Source organism: Aulostomus chinensis, chromosome 3 (genome assembly GCF_037954235.1).
Source record: "Aulostomus chinensis isolate RoL2024-O1b breed Wild chromosome 3, RoL_Achi_v1.0, whole genome shotgun sequence".
Lineage (NCBI taxonomy): Eukaryota > Metazoa > Chordata > Actinopteri > Syngnathiformes > Aulostomidae > Aulostomus > Aulostomus chinensis.
Window position 1 is genome coordinate 22,919,433 of NC_141322.1, and position 22,462 is coordinate 22,941,894.

At 41.1% G+C, this 22,462-nt stretch overlaps 2 protein-coding genes across 3 annotated transcripts in view; both read left to right on the forward strand.

Moving 5' to 3' along the window:
- Positions 1 to 377: 377 nt before the first annotated feature.
- LOC147268298 (protein shisa-5-like) lies at positions 378 to 3,605 on the forward strand. Its single transcript, XM_086199763.1, has 5 exons — positions 378 to 488; positions 716 to 872; positions 1,016 to 1,167; positions 1,330 to 1,482; positions 2,463 to 3,605. The coding sequence occupies exons 1-5, from the start codon at positions 422 to 424 to the stop codon at positions 2,615 to 2,617; spliced, it is 684 nt and encodes a 227-aa protein (XP_086055889.1). The 5' UTR covers positions 378 to 421; the 3' UTR covers positions 2,618 to 3,605.
- A 4,322-nt stretch (positions 3,606 to 7,927) lies between these two features.
- Positions 7,928 to 22,462, forward strand: part of itga7 (integrin, alpha 7) — a 34,144-nt gene continuing 19,609 nt past the window's right edge. For both annotated transcript variants that reach the window (XM_086199765.1, XM_086199766.1), the window contains exon 1: positions 7,928 to 8,408. In XM_086199765.1, the coding sequence (XP_086055891.1) occupies positions 8,191 to 8,408 (218 nt within the window). In that variant the 5' untranslated portion in view covers positions 7,928 to 8,190. The remainder of the gene's footprint in view (positions 8,409 to 22,462) is intronic.

Consider the following 22,462-nt stretch of genomic DNA (forward strand, 5'->3'; position numbering starts at 1 on the left):
TTGATGGATTATGCTGGATGATGAATATGAGACAAACATTTGATGGATTATGCTGGATAATGAATTTGAGAGTTTTTAAACAGACTTTTTTGGTAAATGTTGCTTTCTGTTGTACGTGGCTGGATCTTTCTGCTTCTGAGGAATAAAGAAACCTAATATAAATACTTAAACACAATATAGAGTTTTTGGGTGAAGTGTCACTTTAATCTCAATGAAACTTGAATGGTAATACAGACAAAGATGGAGGTTCATCGATCATTTGTACTCATGTCTTATTTTCAAGGCAGTAACCGCCTCAACATTCTGTTATCAGTTACAATGCGGGAAGTGTTTCCCATGAGGTCAGGAATGTTGTTAGGTGACTCGCTGCAGGGTGGGATCAGCCTCACGGCAGAGGCAGAGTCATTTCACCGGAGCAGTTATGGTGTCAACCAGCTTCTCCAGCCTTGTGTGTGTTCTATGTGTGATCCTGTTCCCGATTGCATGGGGTGAGTTTTATTTTCATATTTATCCAGGAGGATTCAGATCTGTAGACTCGAGCTTCCTCAGCTGTAGACCAACGATCACAAAGTTAAACCAAAGGGATTCGTTCAGTTGCTCTGCACTTTCGTTTTTAACTTCAAGTGAAAAGCGACTGAAAGTTACAGTAATGTTTGTCTCTCAATTCATGGTGAACTCCATTAACTGCCGCTCCTCTCTGTTTTATCTCCTCCAGCTGATTACTGTACAGGCTACTGGGACAACCTCAGTGTCTACCATGAGGTTCAGCAGTGTGGCTCTATATTCTGCTGTGGCAACTGCAACAGGAAATATTGTTGCAATAAACAGATACTCAGTTTCACACAAGAAGCACAAGGGAACTGTGTTGATAGGTGTGCTCCTCTTTAACTGGCACATATTTGAAAAGGGATATGTATTCACTGGCTAACCCATTTCCAAGCAAACAATGTCAACAATTTAAAGAAATGTTTAAAGAAAGAAAATTCTGAAGAACTGGCTGTTTCTTTTAATCCAGGCCTAAATTTGAGAAACGAAGCCAATTTGCCGTGATTGCCGGCAGCATCCTAGGATCTATTGTACCCCTCGTCTCCTGTGTGTCACTCATCATCTGCTGCATGGCCCCGTGCTGCTTGTGCTACAAGAAGTGCAGAGAAAGACGACGACAAAGTAAGACGTATCACTCAACTGTGACCTAACTTCCTCCGGCTACAACTATTTTACAACACATGAATTCACTACAAATGAAGTGCAAATGACTGGTTACTATTTGCTTGAAGCTGTTCTATTTTCAGCATAAACAAACTAAACTCAGTTTATTCCTTTACTCAGCTGTGGTAAACACAGTAGTCCACATACCCCAGCAGCCGCACGCCCCACTTGGCTATCAGCCGTCCTATCCAGGCTACCTGCCTGTACCTGTCCAGCCTGGATACGGCGGCCCTCTCATGCCTTCAGCGCCACCACCGACATACCTGGAAGCAAGTGAGTTCTTATTTCACCGCTTCATGTTTAAGCGTGACTTTTGCAAACTGACTGAAGCTGACAGAATGTCATTCTTTATCATCCGATTCTCGTGTATGAATCAATGTTGTTCAGCATACACCAACACCACCAGCCCTGTGCTCTGGAGACCTCCACTGACCTCGACCGGCACTGTTTGTGTGTGTGTGTGTGTGTGTGTGTGTGTGTGTGTGTGTGTGTGTTTTCCCTCAAAGGAACTTCTGATTTCCCATGATCTAACATTGTTTTCATCTTCTTTACAAAGGCCTTAGTTATACGTGCCACATAGACTTCAGCAGTGAAACCACTGTGGAATGCAGCACTTTAATCTAGCAGACTTCCTCTTTTCTGACCCAGATCTCACCTTCTACGTTTAGAATGCACCCAACCCTGCAGCAGTCCTGATTACACGAATTGATCACAAAATAAAACCCAAATGCTTTCTTCTTGGGATAACTAGTTTTTTTTTTTTTAAACCTCATCATGCCTATTGAAAATGTAATAAATCTACATACGGAATGTGAAGTTCAAAGTAGAATTGAATGTGTTGCTCCATGCTGGTGCATTTCACCGGGAAGAGATAGACGAGTGGTGCAGAAGGAAAGGAGGAAGAAAAGTAAATCACTGAGTGAGAGCAGTAACACAAAGCTGCTGCACTGGTCACTGCAGTACATCACTTTCATAACCAATTACATTTTTCAATAGTAGCATCCAGTGGTGTAACTTGATCTCTTAGTTACTCAGTGGTAAACCATTGTGGGTACTGGCACAGGTAAAAATAAAAACATATGAAATCAAAAATTAAAAAGGCAGGTAGAAACATATAGAATAACACTGTCTCTTGACGATGACCACAAGGTCACATTTTAGTCTCCATAAAAGAAAAATGTAACAATTGAAAAAAAAAACCCCAACACAAGTTCTCAACAACTAAATATTCCCTCATATATATATTTTTTTAGCTGATCCAGCGTTCTCTCCAGGTGGATTCCCTCAAGGCCATCCGATGTACCCCCTTCAACCCATCAACCAACCATACGCACTACCAGCACATCCAGATGGGCTGGCAGAGCCTCCCTACAACCCCTCTTACACTCCAAACCCCCCAACCAAATAGTTCAGTATAACTTACTAGTTGAAGACACTACAACACTGCAGGACCCCATTTGTTAGTGGGATGTGAAATCTGAAGATTTATTTGTGTAGAAGTAGTGGACCGCACTTTACAGAATGTTTAATTGGAATTTCCATGATTTAAATTCAATTAGAAATCTAATTTTTTGTATTTTTCTGCTGCTGCTTTTTGAGAGTAAATCATCACGTACGTTTTAGAAAAAATATTTTTTTAGCTAATCTTTTATTGTACTTAAAAGGTTTTAAATGCATGGTTTTATGGTTCGGATATACACGGACATTCCAACATTCCTGTTTTTTTTATTAAATCAACTCATCGTTTGCAGTATCCAGGTTTGAAAAAGAAACTCTTTTTACTCAGAAACAGCTGGAAAATGTTGAATTTGAGGACGGAAATGGAAAGTTAATTTGTAAGACATCTCAATTTCTTTATATTTTAAATCATATTTTTCAGTGTTGCAACCTTAGAACAGTTAACAAATTGATGCTGGATTGTTTTAATAGCTCAAGTTAACTGTTTATTTTTTTAAAAAATTTGATGAGTTAAGTGTTTATTGTTTTTACATTTGAGCATTAAGGGAATTATAAATCAAAATGGTTTTGATTTACTCTATCTTTTCATTTTAAAAAAGGCGGAGGAACAAAAGGTATAAAATTCAAACACAATACTTGAATTGTTGCACTACTTTTGGAGGATTTGAAGATCTCTGATTTGAACAGCATCTTAACACATAATGTGAGATGAAAACTGTTGAGATTATGATTAGAAAATAGCTTTGGAGAATGATGCACTTCCCAGAGTTGGCAAAAAAAAAAAAAATAGAAATAAGACAATGTTGTTTGTCATGAGTTGTTTGTTGTTTTTGTAAGATTATAATAATGAGTTGTTTGTTAAAGTGGTTGTATGCTCAAAAAACTCTGCTCTCTGCTGCTATCAAGCTCTGTAGGTGTGGTCGTTGGATTTTTTTTTACCTCAATGATCTCAATCTGACACTAGAGGGCACTTTTGTGAAGTGTATTTCTTTATCATGGCCCTGCGATGGACTGGCGACCTGTCCAGGGCGAACCCCGCCTCTCGCCCGTAGATGCTGGGATGGGCTCCAGCCCCCCCGCGACCCTTACTAGTAAGGAATAAGCGGAAGATGACGATGGATGGATTTCTTTATCATGGGAAAGAGTGCCGTTTGAACATAATGTTTGCAAATGTAAACCTGGGACTGTTTTCAATCATGACGTTGACTCACTGTCATGTCAGGTTAATCTTGTGGAAATATTTCACTTCTGCTGTGCAAAAGTCACACGAGTTGATCAACATCGTTCGAGGATCAATGATTTGACGTCATATTGTAATTCAGTTTATCTCGTCGGAAGGTCAGTGTGGGTTTCTCAGATCTTATAAAGCGAGTTATTGGAAAGTGGTTCTCACATGTGGGGAACAGGTGTGAAAGTCTTCTGATATCAAGTCCATAATTAGACAGGTATGTGCCGGTCATGTCAACTGTGGAGAATGTTTTGACAAATTGAAAGTAAAGCAAATGTATATGAAATATACTCTTGTCCCTGTTTCTTCATGATATCATTTCTTTGTGATACTTGGATGAGGCCGAGCATACTGTAAACACGGGATTATTGTTTTTTTTACTGAATTACCATAATGGGTTCAATAATCATAATGTTTCAAACATTCTCAGTACTCATGTTCAGTAATCTCCATTGCAAACTCAGTTTCTTAAAATGTACCTTTCATTCTGTCATACTTACATACACACTCCTGAAATTTGGATTTGTTTTGTAAAAGCTTTTTTAGCCTTGGAAAAGTGAGAAAACTTTGTGAAAGTCGACAAAGGTGATATCTTCATCCACCTTTGCATGTTTTGATTGTTCTTGTGCATAATTATTTTTCAGTAATATGGATCACCTGCAGGTGCTTTATATTACTGATGATTTTATAAAGGTTTTTAGATGATTTAGCAACCTGCCTGCAGTACCTGCACAAGCCACCAGAGGACAACAGGGTTCACCCTCGACAGATCACCTTTTCCATCACAGGGCCAGCACATAGGGACACACAACCATTCACACTCGCAGCAACGCCTACGGTCAAATTAGGGTCGCCGATTAACCTAACTTGCATGTCTTTGCCTGGAGTACCAGAAAGAACCCACGCATGCACAGGGAGAACATGCAGACTCCACACAGAAAGATCCCGTGCTTGAACCTGGAACCTTCTTGCTGTGAGGTGACAGTGCTAACCACTGCACCACTGTGCCGCCTGACTCAGACACACTAATGTATAATTTTCATCCCATGGTAAACTGTGACATTTAGTTTGTAGGTGTAATCTGTTCTCCCCACGGCAATTTATCTAAATTTAAACTAACACGTTTACAAATTTGCATCATAATTACTCACACAAAATTAAGATACATTTGTTGCAAAGCCCTGATATTGTAAGCAAACATAATCACTTCCAGTGTGAGAAAACAGCTGCTAACTTCAGTCTCTTCTGCTGGGAATGTGCAGTTTTAATATACAGAGTGGCTGTGCTTTTATTATTAACCCCATAATAACCAGCACCACTCCCTCTTCCAGCATCCATTAATCAATACAGTAATAGTGCTGACTGCGGCTGTTTCAGTCATGGAAGTGACACGGGGCTAAAATGAGAAAAATGACCCTGCCCTCGTGTGCTATGGCCTCCCTGCTGTCTAAAATAAGCTCTCTCCTTGAAGTGTGGTCCAGACTGCTAATGAGCTGCTGCACTGGGATGCCAGTGTCACGAATGATACGGCAGATAATATTTGCAGCCAGGCATTTCTTCTGTTCTCCTCCTCTCTATCCATTACTTCTCCACCCCTCCATCCTTCCCTCTTGTTCTGTTTAAAGGTCTTCATGTCTGGCCCCCTGCCCGGCTGCCATTAAGACGTTTTCAGCCTTTTCTCGACATCCCACGCCATTCCTATCCCATTTTTCTTCAGCTCTGTGGAATCCTTCTGGTATTTATATCCAAAGCTGTCCAGTTCACAGAGAATAGACAAGAGATTTCCTTGTTATTGGACATCAGTTTAAAACCAACCTTTTTAATTTTCAGGAACTAGTATGAGCCAGTAGGCTGAGTGTGGGAGTAGATGCTAACAAACATCCACCAATTCCCTGTGGCCATGATGCTCCCTACTGATATGAGTATCCTGAACTTTCCCACATGCTTGGAAACACAAACAGATGTGATATGAGTGTTTATATCAAAGTAATTTTACATTTGCTCCATTTTTACCGATTATGTGATAGCAACCCCCCCCCCCGCAATGTTTATATTTTGAGATATTTTACATGACTTAACATACGACAAGGTAAAGAAAAAAATAATAGAGTGCTTTGGTTGGCCATGCTAAAGTGGTTTATTGAAAGAGATAGCGGTGATGATAAGATATGGACAAATCCTCAGGAGATCCCCTGATCCTTGTAGGATGCCATGAGCCTGACATTTATGTTTCAGCATATTCAAGCAGCTCTGAAAACTCATCATTTTGATTTATCCAAAGCTTTTCTGTCTTGCAAAACTGAAAATATTTCTATCAGTCTCAACTGCAGTTTGTTCTCGTGCTCATTGGCATGTCAGCAGGCTACCATGCTAGTTAGTTAGCTTCTGTTGTTAGCACATACATCAATGTGCCAATGTGACAAAGAACAGAACTTCTAAGGCATGTGGTGATTTCTTATCAGTTACATCCATCAGAATATTAGTAATAGAAACCTGTCAACACCTAACAACAAAGACAGTGTTATATTCAATTGATCATAAAAAAGTTTATTATTGATGACTGATTAGCATTGGCTCATGGGAGTATTTTTTTTTTCACGTTAAAGAGCCACTAACCTTCATGTTTTAGGTAATAAACTTTGCGTTTTTATCATATTACGTTTGTTCAAGTCTATTCTTTTACTAACTTTCTTATTAAAATGTAATGTAAGTTAATGTAATGCTATCTTGCTAGTTTGACAAATCCACTACCAGCTGCTAATATATCTAACGTTATGCAGACAATTTGATTGTGGGGTCATCCATAGCTCTCGTCCATTATTAAAACTATCATTTTTACGACAACTTTGAGAGTGTTAAGAGTTATAATACCTTTTTTTTGCATTAGTTTGAAGGCTGGCTACAGTTTATCGATACTGATATGATCAATACTGCAATATGGCATTGGACACTAGGGACACAATTGTCCATTAAAATTTGTATTGTTTGCTTCAGGTCCAAAAAGTATCCCAAAAAAGTACTATTTGGTAATATTGGTTTAAATATGAACAGTGTGTAAAAATACCACATACTTAATATCTAGAATTTTTAATACGGATATATGACTTATTCTACCTTTAGGATGAGGATTTTGTCTCTGTGTGAGCAAACTAATGGTGTGAACTTAGCGTGACACCAGCTGTAGTAACTGGGAACCGGCAAAAACTACCAGACCTGCGTGACGTACTTCATTTGTTGTTCTGCTGGAGTCCAACTGTTGAGGTTTATTGTGTGGAACAGTTGCAGTGACACACTGACAGCTGCACACAGACAAGAGAGAGAAATCAGCTGGTTAAAACAGCAGCTGTGGGCGAGAAGGCATGAGCTGCGTGGGCCCTCATTGTTTATTTGAGCTACTCATTAAAGGAAAAGTCGACTTAAAATTCATATTTCTGAATGCGTCACATAACATTAGTTGAGCATTGCTGTAAAGCTACATTTGTCCTCAATGTGTCTGAATATAACTCAGCCAGACAACATCTCTTGGAAGAGTGATAGGTCTGTAATAAAGTTTCCCTGGTCACTGTGCATGCTTCAGACTCTCATTGTCTTTCCGATTACTGCCTAAAAAAAGTTAGATGTCAGAGCCTTTGGGATCAGACTCTCTTTTTATCTCGTAAAAATGTTTCCAAGTTCCTCAGTTCCACAAGCACCTGGAACAAGGAGCGGCCCCACAAAAAGCAGTTTGGACCGTGTGAACTGGACAGATAAAGACAGTCTGGTGTCTTTTCACCCTCTCTGTCTCTATTCAATAGCCTCCAAGTACCTTGACAACCTTGCCTGGTATTTTGGCAGCAGTCTCTTGAGTGTTGATGTCAGCTGAGAGGAGGAAGGAGGAGGGGGTGGAGGGGTTGTATGTGTGTGTGTGTGTGTGTGTGTGTGTGTGTGTGTGAGAGAGAGAGAGAGAGAGAGAGAGAGAGAGAGAGGAGGGGGAGGAGTGAGCGGGCTATTCAAGGCACTTGTCCTCTGTCTCCCTGTGAGCATAGAGGAGGGGGGAGGCGCATATGCATTGAGGGAGACACACTTGCACAAGTAGCCAACATGACCACATTTTCAAAGCCTGCTCCTCAGACTGACAGCAGCAAACGGAGCTGAGAGGCAGCACGGCAGAGTGAGGGAGGACGGGAACAAGGGAGGCATCCACACAGGCCAGAGAGGACAGGAAAAAAGAGGAGACTTATACAGGATTTTAGCTCTCTGGAAGCCACAAAAGGAATCAACACAGCACTTGTCTTGAACTGAACCTGCACCCTGCCATGGCAGCCTTGGTGGGACATGGGGACACTGCCCCCCTCTCATCTTCTGCCTCTCATGGCTGGACTACCCTCCTCTGGGCTCTGCTGACTCTTTCAAACCACGTCTGGGCTTTTAACCTGGATACTACTCACACACTGCATAAATTTGGGGACTCTGGCACATTTTTTGGTTTCTCTCTTGCACTTCACCAGCAGCTTACCCCTGAACCCCAGAGCTGGTGAGTGAATGCAGCACTGAGCTTTTGTCCTTTGGGACTTTTTGCTTCTCATATTCACTTCAACTGTGTAATAGCTTGAATCTGTGCCTGCTCTTCTAACAATATGTTCACTTTAGCATATACCATTACTTTCAAAAGCTGCTACACTCAGCATTTCTCCTCTGCACCAGTCCTCAGATCTGCTAAATCATTGTCAAAGCACTCAGGAGTTTTAGCATCTTTACATGCAGCGTGTGCAGTGAGCTCAGTTAGAGCGTCATCTACAGTAAGAGGAGGGTGTGCGAGAGCAGGTTTGTCGAATCAGCAGTGATTTTTCCTGGAGGACTTTTTGTGTTGAAGACTAAAGACAGTGACCCGTCCGGTAGCGTGTTGATAGTTGTGCATTGATGACTGTTTGTACTTTGATTCAGTGTTTAGCCAACAGCTGGAACAATGACCAATAAACCCCTTTCCCATCTGCCAGAATTCATAAATAAATTATTAACAGGTCAGATCATTGGAGAAGTGACATTTAAGTTCTTGAAGCTTCATAAAAAGAGGCGTTGCAGGCATTTCCTTTGATAACAAAGACCTCTCCTACCTCCTGTCAATTTCATTTTCAGCTACTTTTTGACTATAAATGCAATCAGCACAGTCGCATTTAAATCCCTACGTTTTTTGTTTGTTTGTTTATTTTTAAGACAGGAGCAACAGAAGTGAGAGCAACAGATTTGGCACAGAAGTTCTCCTGCACTCATAGATGTACTTTCTTTAACTTCACTTGGATTTTTTTGAAAGTCGCTCATGTGAAAGCCGATTCCATAAAGGAGAAACGTATTAACTGATTTTACTGCGCTTCAGAACTGTGTTTTGTGACATCACAACAAGTTTAGAACTTGACCAGTGTGCAGTATGGTGAAGTCCAAGTGTCCCGCTGTTAAACTATTGAAAAAGAAAGTTAGGATTTTTGACTTTTTTCAATGAGAGAGGGGGAGGAGATGTCATTTTATGAATGGAAAAACAAGACGAGGCGGATATGATTATTCATAGCAGAGCATGCCTGTTAAAACGTGTGATCGTAAATCTGTAAGCAAAAGTTGCAGTACAACTACAGAAAAATCCTGGAAAAATGACAAATGTGTTATGATCAAATGCACTCACATCATCAGATTTATATTATTCTAATGCTAATAAGTGGATCAGTGCAGCACTTGATCAACAATGCATTTTGCTTCTGTACTTATTCTTAGCGGAGTTCATCTCCACAACTTTCCAGCTGCTTAAATCTGATGATGTATAAAGTAGCATTAAATGGTGCGAATGAAGAATGACAAGCACCTGTCAAATGTAATTAAATGTATTTAATTACCTTCTAAATGTGAATAAAACACATCAAACGTTAAAGAATCAACATAAATTCTGAAGATAAAATAAAAGTTGCGCAGGTCCCTGTTGTGGAGCTCCATTTTTAACTGTCGGCTCCTCGGTTTACCTGGTCTGCAGTCATGCTGTCGCCTGGCAGAGCAATGACATCAGACCCGCGGAGAGCCCGTAACCTCTGACAAACCTGCTTACCGTCCAGCAGCATTCCTCCAGTGTATTTTAAAAACTGGCCATGATCTCAGTGTATTGTATGGCTCTGCTGCCGGGACAGTCAATAACCTCATCTGACTTGATGTGCTGACGTGATGCTCCTACTGGAAGAAGCAGCATAAATAATGTTGCTGCCAGCACACTATGACATCACACCTGATGTCTGCATCGATGACTTGCAGTTAGTTTTAGGAAGATGATTTTTTTTTTTTTTTTTTTTTTTTACCAATATTGAGTCCCACTTCCCTCACTTACAGAAACATTGTCAGCATTTTATTGCTAACTTTTCTTTTTGCATGTAAAATGAGCAAAGTCCTGAAACTTGAACTCCTGGACTTAGCAGTAACAAACTTGCACTTTGATCATGTGAGTTTTTTCTTCTTTTTTCTTACCTTTGTGAAGGAGGTATTGTTTGTCTATATATTTGCAGGATTACACAAAAACCATGAGGCCGATTTTCACCATTCTCGGTGGAGCGGTGGGAAGAAATTTGGGGCAGATTTGTTCATTGTGGTGAAAATTTTCATCCTTTTTTGGATGATGTCAGAGTTCGTCTTGGTGGAGGAATGCGCTCCTGCATTATATGTGGTATTTTTACCTCACAATGTCACCCTCTAACTAGCTTGCTATTTTCAGTTTGTCTATTGTATTGGTCCCTGTCAAATAATATGAAAATACTGATGTTATTGCATTTGCAGAGTGGGTTATGTAATAATCAGACAACAAACAGAATGAATAATACATTTCCATTAAGCGCTTTGATAGTACACTCTGTGTCAGGAGAGCTAAGATGAGGGAGTTTAGCTTCAGAGGTGCTCTGATTATCATCTCTACTCTTCTAATATACTTTCATGAAACAATTTGGCCTGAAACGCATTGTAATGAGATGCCACTGAGTCATTCTCTCTTTGTACCAGAAAGGTTTGGGTTACTGTTGCCTGTGGCTGTACTGTGCTGATCTCATTGACTACATAATTCAATGCTGAAAAGGACATTACTACTTTGATACTCTGTCTTCTGCTTACTCACAAATGTATCATCATAATATTGAAGTGCTACTGGAAATCAGCTTTGTCATTCTTGAGGAGTATCACCCTCTCCCGTCTTGGTGTCACACTATTTATTTGAGGCCCAAAGGGGAAAAATTGGTTTGTGAAGCGTTCACAGAAGCTTTGAGTAATTCATCAAAGGCAGAAATCTAAGAGACCACACACTGTTGTGGTGCAGAAATGGAGCCTCTGACAGGTTCATGCGATGAATGTCTTTGTGTTCAGTCTTACTGTATCTCTTCATGCAAGCATCGGGCTGCCCCCTACTCCTTTCAGTGGGGGAGAAGAAGTCAAGACAAAGGTCAATTTATTTGACGGCTCGTATTGATTGATATGCTGTAAGGAGGAGTTCCTGTTTGGAGGAGGAGGCAAAAGTATGTCACACTCAGGGGGGCAGGACAGGAGTCCTGAACTGGCATCCCCGACGTCTGTAAACTTTCTCCAATATCTGTCTTGGTTGTTTTTGTCTTGAAGAAACCTGAACTTAGATGGTTGCTTCTGCAGCTACAGCCAGACAGACGACGAGGGCATTTGAGTCTAAGTTATGTGTGTGTCTGCTATTTATACTGCTATGAGAAGTGCTTCTGCTAATAGTTCACTGCTTGGTGCAGACAGGAAGACCCCTGTGCTTTATCCCTCAACTGCCAACCTTGACAACAGCTACTGTGTTTTACATTATAATGTGTCTGCAGAACAACACAAGATAAACCATAGTCTACTTAAAGGTACAATTAGCGAAAGTTCAAACAAGCCAGCACCTCTTATTCCACACCTTAGGTTTGGTTTAGGCACACAAAGAGCACTAGGTTTGGAGAGAGGTGTTGGTTTGTGTTCAAGGAAGTACTAAGGTCCTAAGAGTGCAGTCAATAATAACCATTTTGTTCAAATTAGTTACTTTACTGACTCATTTTTTTCAGCAAGATAATCTCCAAAAATGCAATGCAACTCCTATGATTATTTCAGCATAAATGCAATTTCTAGAAGTAAAACGCTAATGTCAGGCAGTAAATGAACTTCACCACAAATGCGTGACTTCAATGCCTGGATGACTACATGTATTTTCACGATTCATTGTCAACCTCAGTTGTCTCATTAAACCACTGAGCAAACTTGTTTTTAAGACACTTAAAAGCTTCAAAATTCACACTTGTGGCATTGACTGACATATTTTATGCTGGAGAACAAAATTTAGAAATATCTGAAGCTCCTTAAGTACGACAGACCTCAAGACTTCAAGATGAGGGAATGTACATTCAGCTACGCTCCCTGTTGCAAGACTTGTTCCTGCACCACTGTACTGTAAAGTGTTTTTTTTTTAATCACGAGTCCACTGAAGGATATCATGTCAGTGTCATGTTATGCATCACAAAAGCAAGGAAAGTATACACTTGTACAAAGGGTTTTCTATGGAGTTTTTCCTCAGTCGATGTGAGGGTCTAAGGGCAGAGGATGTTGTTATGATGCCATGTGAAGCCCTTTGAGACAAACTGTTTGTGAAAACGGGCTCTACAAATAAAATTGCCTTGCCTTACAAAGTTGCAGTACCAGCAGAGAGCAATAAAAAGATGCTGCTGTTGGGCATGAAATGCTGGTCCCTGCCTTTTGACTCTGATCCATCCAGACACTTTTTTTCGATCCATCCATCCATCCCTCCATTTTCTCCCACTTATCCTGTTAGGGGTCGCAGGGTGGCTGGAGCCTATCCTAGCTGCTTTTGGGCGAGAGGGGGGGTTCACCCTGGACAGGTCACCAGTCCATCACAGGACCAACACATAGAGACAGACAACCATTCACACACACAGTCACACCTACAGTCAATTTAGAGTATCAATCAGCCTCGTCCCCTCTTGATGTCTTTGGACTGTGGGAGGAAGCTGGAGTACCAGAGAGAACCCACACAGGAACAGGGAGAACATGGAGACTCACACAGAAAGATCCTGTGCTTGAGCTGGGACTCGAACCCGGAGCCTTCTTGCTGTGAGGTGACAGTGCTGACCACTGCACCACCGTGCCGCGTGCCCTTTTATTTTTTTTGTTGGTAATTTTTTGCTGCATTAAGATTAAATTTACTTCAGTTCTTAGTGTTAGTGAGATGAAAGCACTCGCCGTCTCACCAGAGGGTGTATTACATCCTAATGGGGTGTGGCAGAGCAGAACCACCAGGGCATCAGAACAGACTAGTTGTAGTTTTCAAGATCTTTCTGGAGTAAATAAGGAAATGACAGACAGTGAAACTCTAATTGTCGATTTAAATTCCAACAGTCACCAGAGCTTTGGAAGAAGGAAAGAATTCAGTCATGGAATGAAGCAGACAAAATTAGTTCACTTTGTTGTGCTCTGTGGTGCTACTGTGGCAAATCCTCAAGATTCAACCAACACCCCCCCATGCAGATGGTCTTGTGTTGTTGAACCAGTACAAGGACATGGTGCAGGCATGAAATATTCTTTCAATCAAATTACTTAGAGAAAAAAAGGAACATCTGTCTCCCTGTACGTGAATCAATACCTCGTGACGTTACACAAACTTAAATGAGACTCGACTGGAGATTTCAACTTGCCAGTGGTTTCAGATAAAAAAAGTCAGGAGGTCATAAAAGTAATCACCCTCTGGGAACTGTTTTATGTCTGTATAAAAAGAAACTTCTAGCCAACCCATGTGATAGTCACTGATATATTTGAGCTCGTCATTGCATCTTTATCCTGGTGCTGTTTGTGTTTCACAGAAAGACCATGTGCAGCCTTCTGGGAGAGATGATTTTACATGCCACAAGCTTTTAATGTTACACACTGGTATACTTAGAACAGACTCATGGCAGCATGATATAGCTGGGAGGATTGGAACTATAAATGCATAGCTGTTTAGCTGACTGACAAAGTGTATAAATAACTGTAATCAACCAGCTCTCCGTTTGCATGTTTTCCTGTGTTCTTTGTTTGTGATATTGATCATGGCCTCATGATTACAGGGGAGGGTCTCTTCAGTTTTAGAGTGGGGGGAGGTATTCTGCTTTGTCGTGTCAGTGAATGTCACAAATCATCGGTTATTGTTTCTTGTTGAAGGATGTCTATCTGGCCTTGGAAGACATCTATTGTGCTTTATCTCAAATGACAAAATTAGTCTGAACGTTCCACTCATGGAGCTAATTTCCGTCTTCTGGATGCTTCTCTTCGATCGCTTGTCAGTCTGCCCTCGCTGGCAGCAAAGCAGAGGTCTGGCTTTGTTACACTGCAGTCACATTTATAGTGGCAGGCTACAGCATCAGTCATCAGTTTTGGCGGTTTTCTTAGCGAGACAATAGAAGCAGTGGGGCCACAGGTAGCTGCTACGATCCAATGCCTTCAGTATGGAGTTCAGTTTCACTGGCCGAGTAAGAGTCCTGGCTTCCTGAAGCTGAATAAATCCTCTCATTGAACTGGAGGCTTCACTGGCAGCTCAAAAAAGCAGAAGCAGGGTATAGAGGTGATGTTTGGATGACCTTCAAGAGCACATGAGGAGCAGAATATAATAATATGATTGTTCTAGGGATATTTTTAGTGAGGAGACACCTTCCTTGATTCAGTAAGCCAATGCAACTGTCATTAAAATGTGAGAAAGTCCACAATGAGAGTTGTAGTGGTTGATAAATACCAGACACAGGAGACAGGTGTTCAGATCCTGTTCAAGTCCCAAAGTGTTTTACAACATTGTACTGACAGTCATTTCCTAGTTTTTTTGTCCCTAAACCTATCCAAACCTTAACTGTATCGCGACAACACAGGATTTTCCAACAATGACCTATATTTTAAGAAGCTGACAATATATATCTTTTAGTTTGGTATTTAATTGTTGAACCAGGGATTTTTATGTGTCCATCACAAAAAAGAATCCAAACTGACTTTCTCCTGGCGTTATTTTAATGATGCTGATGAAGAGGAGCGTGAAGAGATGGTGGTCAGTTCACGCGTTACCTTGAGATTGTGCTGGGGCCTAACTGACTTGGGTTATCAAAGAGTGGAAACAAACAAACCAAGTCTCCTGGAATCATTTAAAGTTCAATATTTAAGTCTTTATTTCTTCTCAGAGTTCTATTATTTACTCTGTGCTTTAAATTTAGTGATTACATTTGAGAAAAAGCAAACACATTTGTCAACCGCAACTTTTTTTTTTCTCTGATCAAGTCCTCAGTATCACAGATCCTCTGAACCTCTATTTCTCTTGAATGAAACACATATATATGTGTTAATGGGGCCAGGCATAACTCCTCCACACATTTAAAACACAATGAAAAATGTCTAGGGGCTGATTTGCATTAAAATACCCATAAAAGCCCCCTTTTTTAAGTCCAGGAGCCTTCCCCTTCCACCCTCCCTAATTCAATTCATGATTTTCTCTTGCTCCCTCTCTCTCTGTCCCCCACTTTTACTTCGTCCCACAATAATTCTTGTGACCAAACTTCATTCAAGCCATTCAGGTGAAAGCCTTGTAATTGCCTATTGCAGCACTTATTTATATCTACAACCAGAAAGAACAACGTGTATGGGCTTTACAGTCCGGCATGCACACACACACACACACACACACACACACACACACACACACACACACACACACACACACACACACACACACACACACACACACACACGATTAATGCTCTTTACTACCTCCCACTTACTCTCTGTCTATTTAACACTCTCCCATTCCTCCACTGGCCTGCCTGGACCTGGACAAAAGCTCGGCGGGAAGCAATGCTGCTTAGCCCAGAGCTTTCAGGAATATTAGCTTGCAGACCACATGCTCATGAGAGAGAGAGAGAGAGAGAGAGAGAGAGAGAGAGAGAGAGAGGGCACCAATCTGCAGACTCAAGAAGAAACTCACACTTTAGATCCGATGCAGTTGCAGAAAAATAAGTGCAGTGTTTGCTGGATCAGATAGTTGGCAGATCGATTTGCATTACAAGTAGTCATGAGCAGTCACATAATCGTTGGGTTTAGTGTTAATTATCAATGTTGGATAACAAACATAGTGTATCACTGGATAAGCAGATCATGTATATGGTACCATGTGTTTGTGTGTGTGGGGGGGGGGGGGAGGGGTGGGTGTATAGTTGGGCTGGGAGCTGCAGGGATGAATAAATCACGGCAGATCTCTGCTTTGATTAAAGATGTGTGTGTGTGTGTGTGTGTGTGTGTGCGTGTACTTGCACATGCGCATTTGGAGGCAGTTGGCTCTAAAAGACACAGTTTAATCAATCATCTGATGGCAACTGGACAGGAAACTCAAAGACGCCATGAAAAGCAGGAAATTACAAGGGATACGGGGGCTTTTTGTTTGTATTAAAAGAGATTTGCTGCTGGATTTTGCAGGATCCTCTTGGAATCAAAATGGTGTTTTTACTTCTACATCCTCACGTCATATTTTCTAATTTTTTAAGTTAAGGGTTAAATGGATCTTCAAGTTTAATTAAATGAAGACAGTGTTTTTGTCATCTGTCATCGATACAGCTTAAAGGTTTATCGGCATGGCAACAGTACTTAATAAGCTCAAATTTATTATACACTAAAATGATACAGTTGTTGCTCAAACACAATTTTCTTTTGTAGTTTTAAGTCACAGTCTATAAGCAATAACGTGAAAAACTAGTGAACATATTCCATTCCTCATCAAAACACCTAAAATATTACTCAAATTAAGAATGCGCTACTTCCTTTCAAACTCATAGATCAAGTATATTGGGCTTATGTTGCTAAAACACAAGGTTTTTATGACATTTATGAAATATTCATAGATGGTGCAACTTAGTTAAGAACGAGTTTAGGGTCATATAGAAAACAGGTACAAGCAAATTAAAGGTTTATTTGCTGTTTCCTTAAAACAGTAGATCAGTTCTTAGCAGAGGTACCCAGACCAATCTTGATTTTGCATCGAGTTTCGTCCGATGCGTCTTCATCATACCAGCATTAACACTTAATCTCAGTTCAACAATTATTAAAGACCCACAAAGGGAAATGTTATCGACCTCCAAATGTTTATCCAGTAGGCGTAATGCAGTTTTTTTTCTTTTGTCTGACACTTTTACATTATGTAAGATGATAGAGCGCCTTCATCCTTTGTCATTCTTCTTCATTCTAGGAATTTAATTCACCTCATTATTTCTCTCTCTTCTTTTTGGCTGTGTCTGTTCTTCTGGGACGATTTTTGCTGGCAGTGTATTTAGTTCCCTGCAGGGGCTTCTACCAGTCCAAAGACATGAAGGTCAAGTGACCTGGAAACTCCTTCCTACTTGTAGCTGTCACTGGTTCACATATGGAACATATTTTCAGTGTGATATGTGTTCATCTTGACCAGGGTGATTCCCAGCCCCTCACTCCTCTGCTTGCTGCTGGTGCTACTCTTCGTAAAATGGAAGGATTGATAGATGGATGGGTGGCTGATGTAGATGACCTGATGTACTTTACAGTCCTGCAGTTGAAAACGTGTTGCAAGAGAATACGGAAGTGGAAAAGGCAGCACTTGAGGTCGAAGTGAAATTCAGGAGCCAAAATAGATAAATATCTTGATGCACAGATCAATAGATGGATAAGGGAAGAAGAAAGGCTGTGATGACAAAGAACAGAGGTGTGCTGGTGTCGGGGTTGTGTCCTTGTTACACTTTGGTCCTGAGGGCCAATCATTATCCCATCTATGTCTGGAAAATGGCTGTTCACTGAATGATCAATAGTGGGGCATCTGGTGAGCTCAGGGGTTGTTAAAGATGCATGTGGAGTGAGGATGGGGTTACTATTGTTGTTAAGTGCTTGTATCGCCTCCACATCTTCGGAGTGGCATGACAATTCCAATGGTCTTTTTTAGTGAAGCTGCCCAGGTGATGAACAAATCTCTTAAACAGGATGTTGAGTCACATCCAGTGAAACGCGGTGCCCCGATGGGGATTTTGCTTGGACTGTCAGCTGTTTCTGTCCCTCTCTTTTTGGACTTTATTGTGTATTACACAACACTGCTCTCCTCTGCCCAGGGAACTCAACCACTCGCGGAGCTCATGATTCAAGCCACGTTCACCTCATTCTCAGCTGTCGTATTCTTTTCAGGAGAAACTGGAGTCAGGTGTAGAAGTGGAACTTCCTGAAAACGGCTCTGTTTTGCAACTTTGGTTGTTGCGGTGGATGTTAGTAGACGGGCTGCTGTCAGTGTGTTGATCCCTGTTAGTTTACACAGTTGTCTGCTGTGTATCTGTGCATGTGTGTGAATAAATATCCAGGTTCATTTCTACACTCACGCCTTTATTAATGTCTGCATGCCTGAGCATGTTTTCCTTTGCGTGTGTATGTGTCTGTGTGTCAAGGTCAGAGGTCACTGTATCGCTTCAGGACAATAACAGGCCTAAAGAGCCCACTGGCCCCCACGCTGATCCTGTAGAGCTGCTCTCGGACAGACAGATGATAACAAATGGGAGCCCACAGATTAGCAGAGAGGGTGATGAACCTGAAAACATCAAAGTTATACTGGAAATGTTTTGTGTGTGTGTTTCATTTAACATCTCGCATGTGTTACTGGTCTTTGGCAGCCATCGCTTGGAAAAAAAAAAAGGTTTTATAAATCCAGATGGAGTACTTATTTAATATTTAATTGCTCATTTTAATTTCCACTTAGAGGAAGGACATACCTGGACTTTTTTTCTGAGTCGAGGGTAAAGTTTATTTACACTGTAAAAACAATAATGAAAACTGTACAATAAAAAAAGCAAATGCAAGAGAGGTTTGAAAACCAAGAGGGTGTACAAAATAGCTCTCTATAAAGAACACAATAAGCGTGCCACTCAAGGATGTGAAGATGTAAATTAAGAAGAATACAATGTATACAGATCCTATCAAGAAAGGACAAGACAAGGTGTGTGTGTGTGTGTGTGTGTGTGTGTGTTTGTCTGTTTGATTTTACACTGTGTCAGTTTTTGTACAGTTGGTGTTGAAGGTGGGCTTGAGAAAGGGAGAGCAAAACAATTCCAGGATGCGCATAAAAGTGATAACCTTCATCCTTGAATAGTTAACCACTCCAATCAGAATTCTGACAGCAAATTGGTCAGTGTGTGTCTGTCTCTCTAAAATGGATGAGAAACCAATTCAATATTGATAGAGTACAATAATAAATGGAAATGTATAAATGTCTTCTTGACAATTTTCAGAAATTTCAGTTCAATTATCTGATCGATGAAGCCAGCTTATGAGGCGTCAGAGTCTTTTCTCCTTTCATAAATCATTTTTCATCCATTTCTATTGTTTTTATTTTGATTACACATAGTTTCACTCCACAAACAAACTAAAAAAAGACATTCAATTCTCTTGGGATGATTTTCAACAGCAGCGCACGTGTCGTCTTGTTCAAATGTATGCGTGTTCACATCTTTGCATGCTTTTTTTCGCCAGGTGAAAACGTAAAATTCTGATCTTTTTTTTCCTTTTGACGTGTTATTGAAAGTAAAACTGTCCACTCTTCAAGCTACACCGAAGACACTTTTCTGAAATTCAGACACATTGCCAGCTTTTCTCAGTGTCACTATTGGATTGGAGGCTTTAGGGAGGGATGTGTGGGGGAGGAGGGAAGAGGGATTGTGTGTGTGTGTGTGTGTGTGTGTGTGTGTGTGTTTCAGCCTTTTTGGATGGGGGAGGATGGGATTGTGGGGAGAATCAGCGTTAGGGTCACTGCACATGCTCCCTTCAATGAACACGTGGGGATGAGAAATGTAATGAGGGTCTTGTGCATGTCTGTGTTGTATTTGTGATGGCCAGCGAGGAAGAGAATCAGCCTGATGATGGAGGAGGGGGAGACTATAAATCACTGAGGTATATAAATGTCAAGGGAAATGTGCTGTTGTTTAGCTCATAAACCAATACAAAACTTCAAACATACAGACCATAAAAATGATTTTCCTCCTTATTCATTGCGTTTGTTTGGTGTCAATTACTTGATTGAAGGATGACTGACAGCTTGATGAGGTCCGTGATCGGGCAGCTGGTCTCGATCAATTCAATTCCAAGACTGCATCTTTATTTCACTGGTTCTACTTTGAATCTAAGCTTGCTAGAGCTCAGCGTCTATTGTTGTTGAGGCAAGATGGAGGTTTCTTAGGAACAAAGACGCTAGCAAATAGTAAACACACTGCTTGCACTGAAAGGTCAGTGGCAGCCAGGGTCACAGTTGAATGAATTTTCAACTTTGATTTGAAGAAGCAAACCCAGCGGTACGGCATGCCACCGTTCTCCTCATGGGAAGCAGAGAGTGCTGATCATGTGGGCAGCTTTAGGGAGAATTCCACCAGCGTCAATCATTTCTGTTCACTGCCATCGGCAAACATTAGCATGCAAGCTAACAGTGATTCCCTAATTTGGGAGCAACTTTCATGAAGATACCTTCACCTGAAACCTGCTCGCTCTTTATTTTGGGGGGGAAGATTCAGACACTGTTCTTGAATGATCTATAGCCCCTTTATTTGAGGTGGTCATCAAGAGGGATGAGGCTCGGAAGAAAATCAAGAAGTTTACAAAGACTATGTAAATGACAGAGCAGTGATTGAATCTATTTCATCTGTGTGTGTGTGCGTGTGTGTGTGCGTGTGTTTGCGCAATCCTGCAAAGTAAATCACACATAAGTTATGCTGGTGTGCATTTATGGCATGTGTGTTTTCCAATACATTCCATCATGTTCACACTCAACATCCTGCTATCTCCTTCATGATCATAGTGTATCAGCAGCGGCACAACCGTATGCTCACAAGGACTGTGTGTAATTGAGCTCAGGTTACACACGCGCACACACACACACACACACACACACACACACATGCACGGTCCATGTCGAATGCGGCTTTACTGAAAGATGATCTTGGAAGTGGAGATGATGATCGTACTGTCTGACTCAACCCGGAACAATGAAGCGGTCTCAGAAGCGTGTGAAGGGTGAATACATGACTCAGACGTGACATTTTATCTGTGTCAAATCGGGCACCTGTGCTACAGCTACATCACTTAGCTGTCACATAATATCAAACTTTTTCCGTGTTTTACAAGTTCAGTGAGCGGTCCCAAACAGTATAGGAGAAGGCCTATTGCATCTGCTAAAGCTAATATCAACTCTTAGGCGCTTCACTAGTCTAGAGTGGAAAGCGAAAAGTCTTATGAATGCTTCTGATTAAAAAAAAAAAAAAATCCAAACAAACTTCTAGTAGCAAGGTACTTGACTGTTGCCATAGTGAGGAGCTTGACAGCCTGTCATTCACTCATTCCAATGATTGTCTTTGTGTGTGCTTGCCTACATTTTCAGAATTCATATTTCACATTGAAAGTGACTAACAAAAACAGCTCAGTCACAAGTCATCCAAACAGTGACCTGAGTACTAGGGGTAACAGCTGAAGAGGGTTGGAGTTCTATCCCAACACTCTGACACCTGCATGTATATCTGGAGGTTATCTCTGGAACATAAAGCAGAGCTCACAGGAATGTTGAGTTATAAGGGGGAGCAGATATTATCAGCTTTTTTATTCAGTGATATATTCTTCCACTTCCCATCCCAATCCATTTTGTTCTACACCTGTTTGCACAAGCTGTTCAGTGACATTTTTCATGTGGACCACCAGTCATGTCCAGTCATTATTTTACAAGATGTCTTTCTTCTTGTAGCAGTTTGGGAATCTGACTCATTAAGGTGAGAAGAATCATTCTGGAGATGTGCACGGCTGCACTCCAACAGAGGTATTTGCAGGAAAGACAAGGCCCACAGGGGAAAATCGAGCTGTCTGGGTGGTATGCATTGCTGGTTGGTGTGTGTGTGTGATGAACATAAAAGAGAGCCAACATAAGATGGTGGACTACACCCCCTCCCTTTCCTTTCACCTCCAAATAATAATGCTGTGCTGAGGTTTAAAGGGTGGAAAAATGAAAAGTAGTCTCATACAGAGTTTGACCCACTTATATGATAGCTGAGAACAGTAGTGTGTACATAACAAGGTAGATATTGAGGGAAGCGTGGTCCTTGATGGAGATATTTCACACATGTGCCGGTACAAACTACCTTGAAGGTTAAGATGGATTATGTGCTTCAGTCCTCTCTTTCTAATTCTCTCCCTTTGTTTCACTGTTTTCTTTTCTCTATTCTCCTGCATTCCTCCTCTCCCTCTGTTTCTCCATGTCTCGCTTCCATGAATAAGCCATGGCTGACGGTGTTAGGCGGAATGTGGCTCAACGTTCAGTTTTTAAATAGCATCCAAGCCTGAATCCGCTCCTAATAAGGCAGAGGGCATTGACACCGGCCCTAAAATATCAGCAACCACCTCTCTGAGAATAAAGCTTTTCCTTGCCTTGATAGTAAGGGATGGGTGTTGATAGCCACGCTATACTAGCGCAGACAAGATACAGCACACACTGACTCCACAGAGCTGGTTTGAATCAAGACAAGATAATTG

Excerpts from the sequence above, each read along its gene's own strand:
- LOC147268298 (XM_086199763.1), top strand. The coding sequence starts at position 422 with ATGGTGTCAACCAGCTTCTCCAGCCTTGTGTGTGTTCTATGTGTGATC. Across the intron at positions 489-715 it reads CCTGTTCCCGATTGCATGGG|CTGATTACTGTACAGGCTAC; the intron begins GTGAGTTTTATT and ends TATCTCCTCCAG. Across the intron at positions 873-1,015 it reads CAAGGGAACTGTGTTGATAG|GCCTAAATTTGAGAAACGAA; the intron begins GTGTGCTCCTCT and ends CTTTTAATCCAG.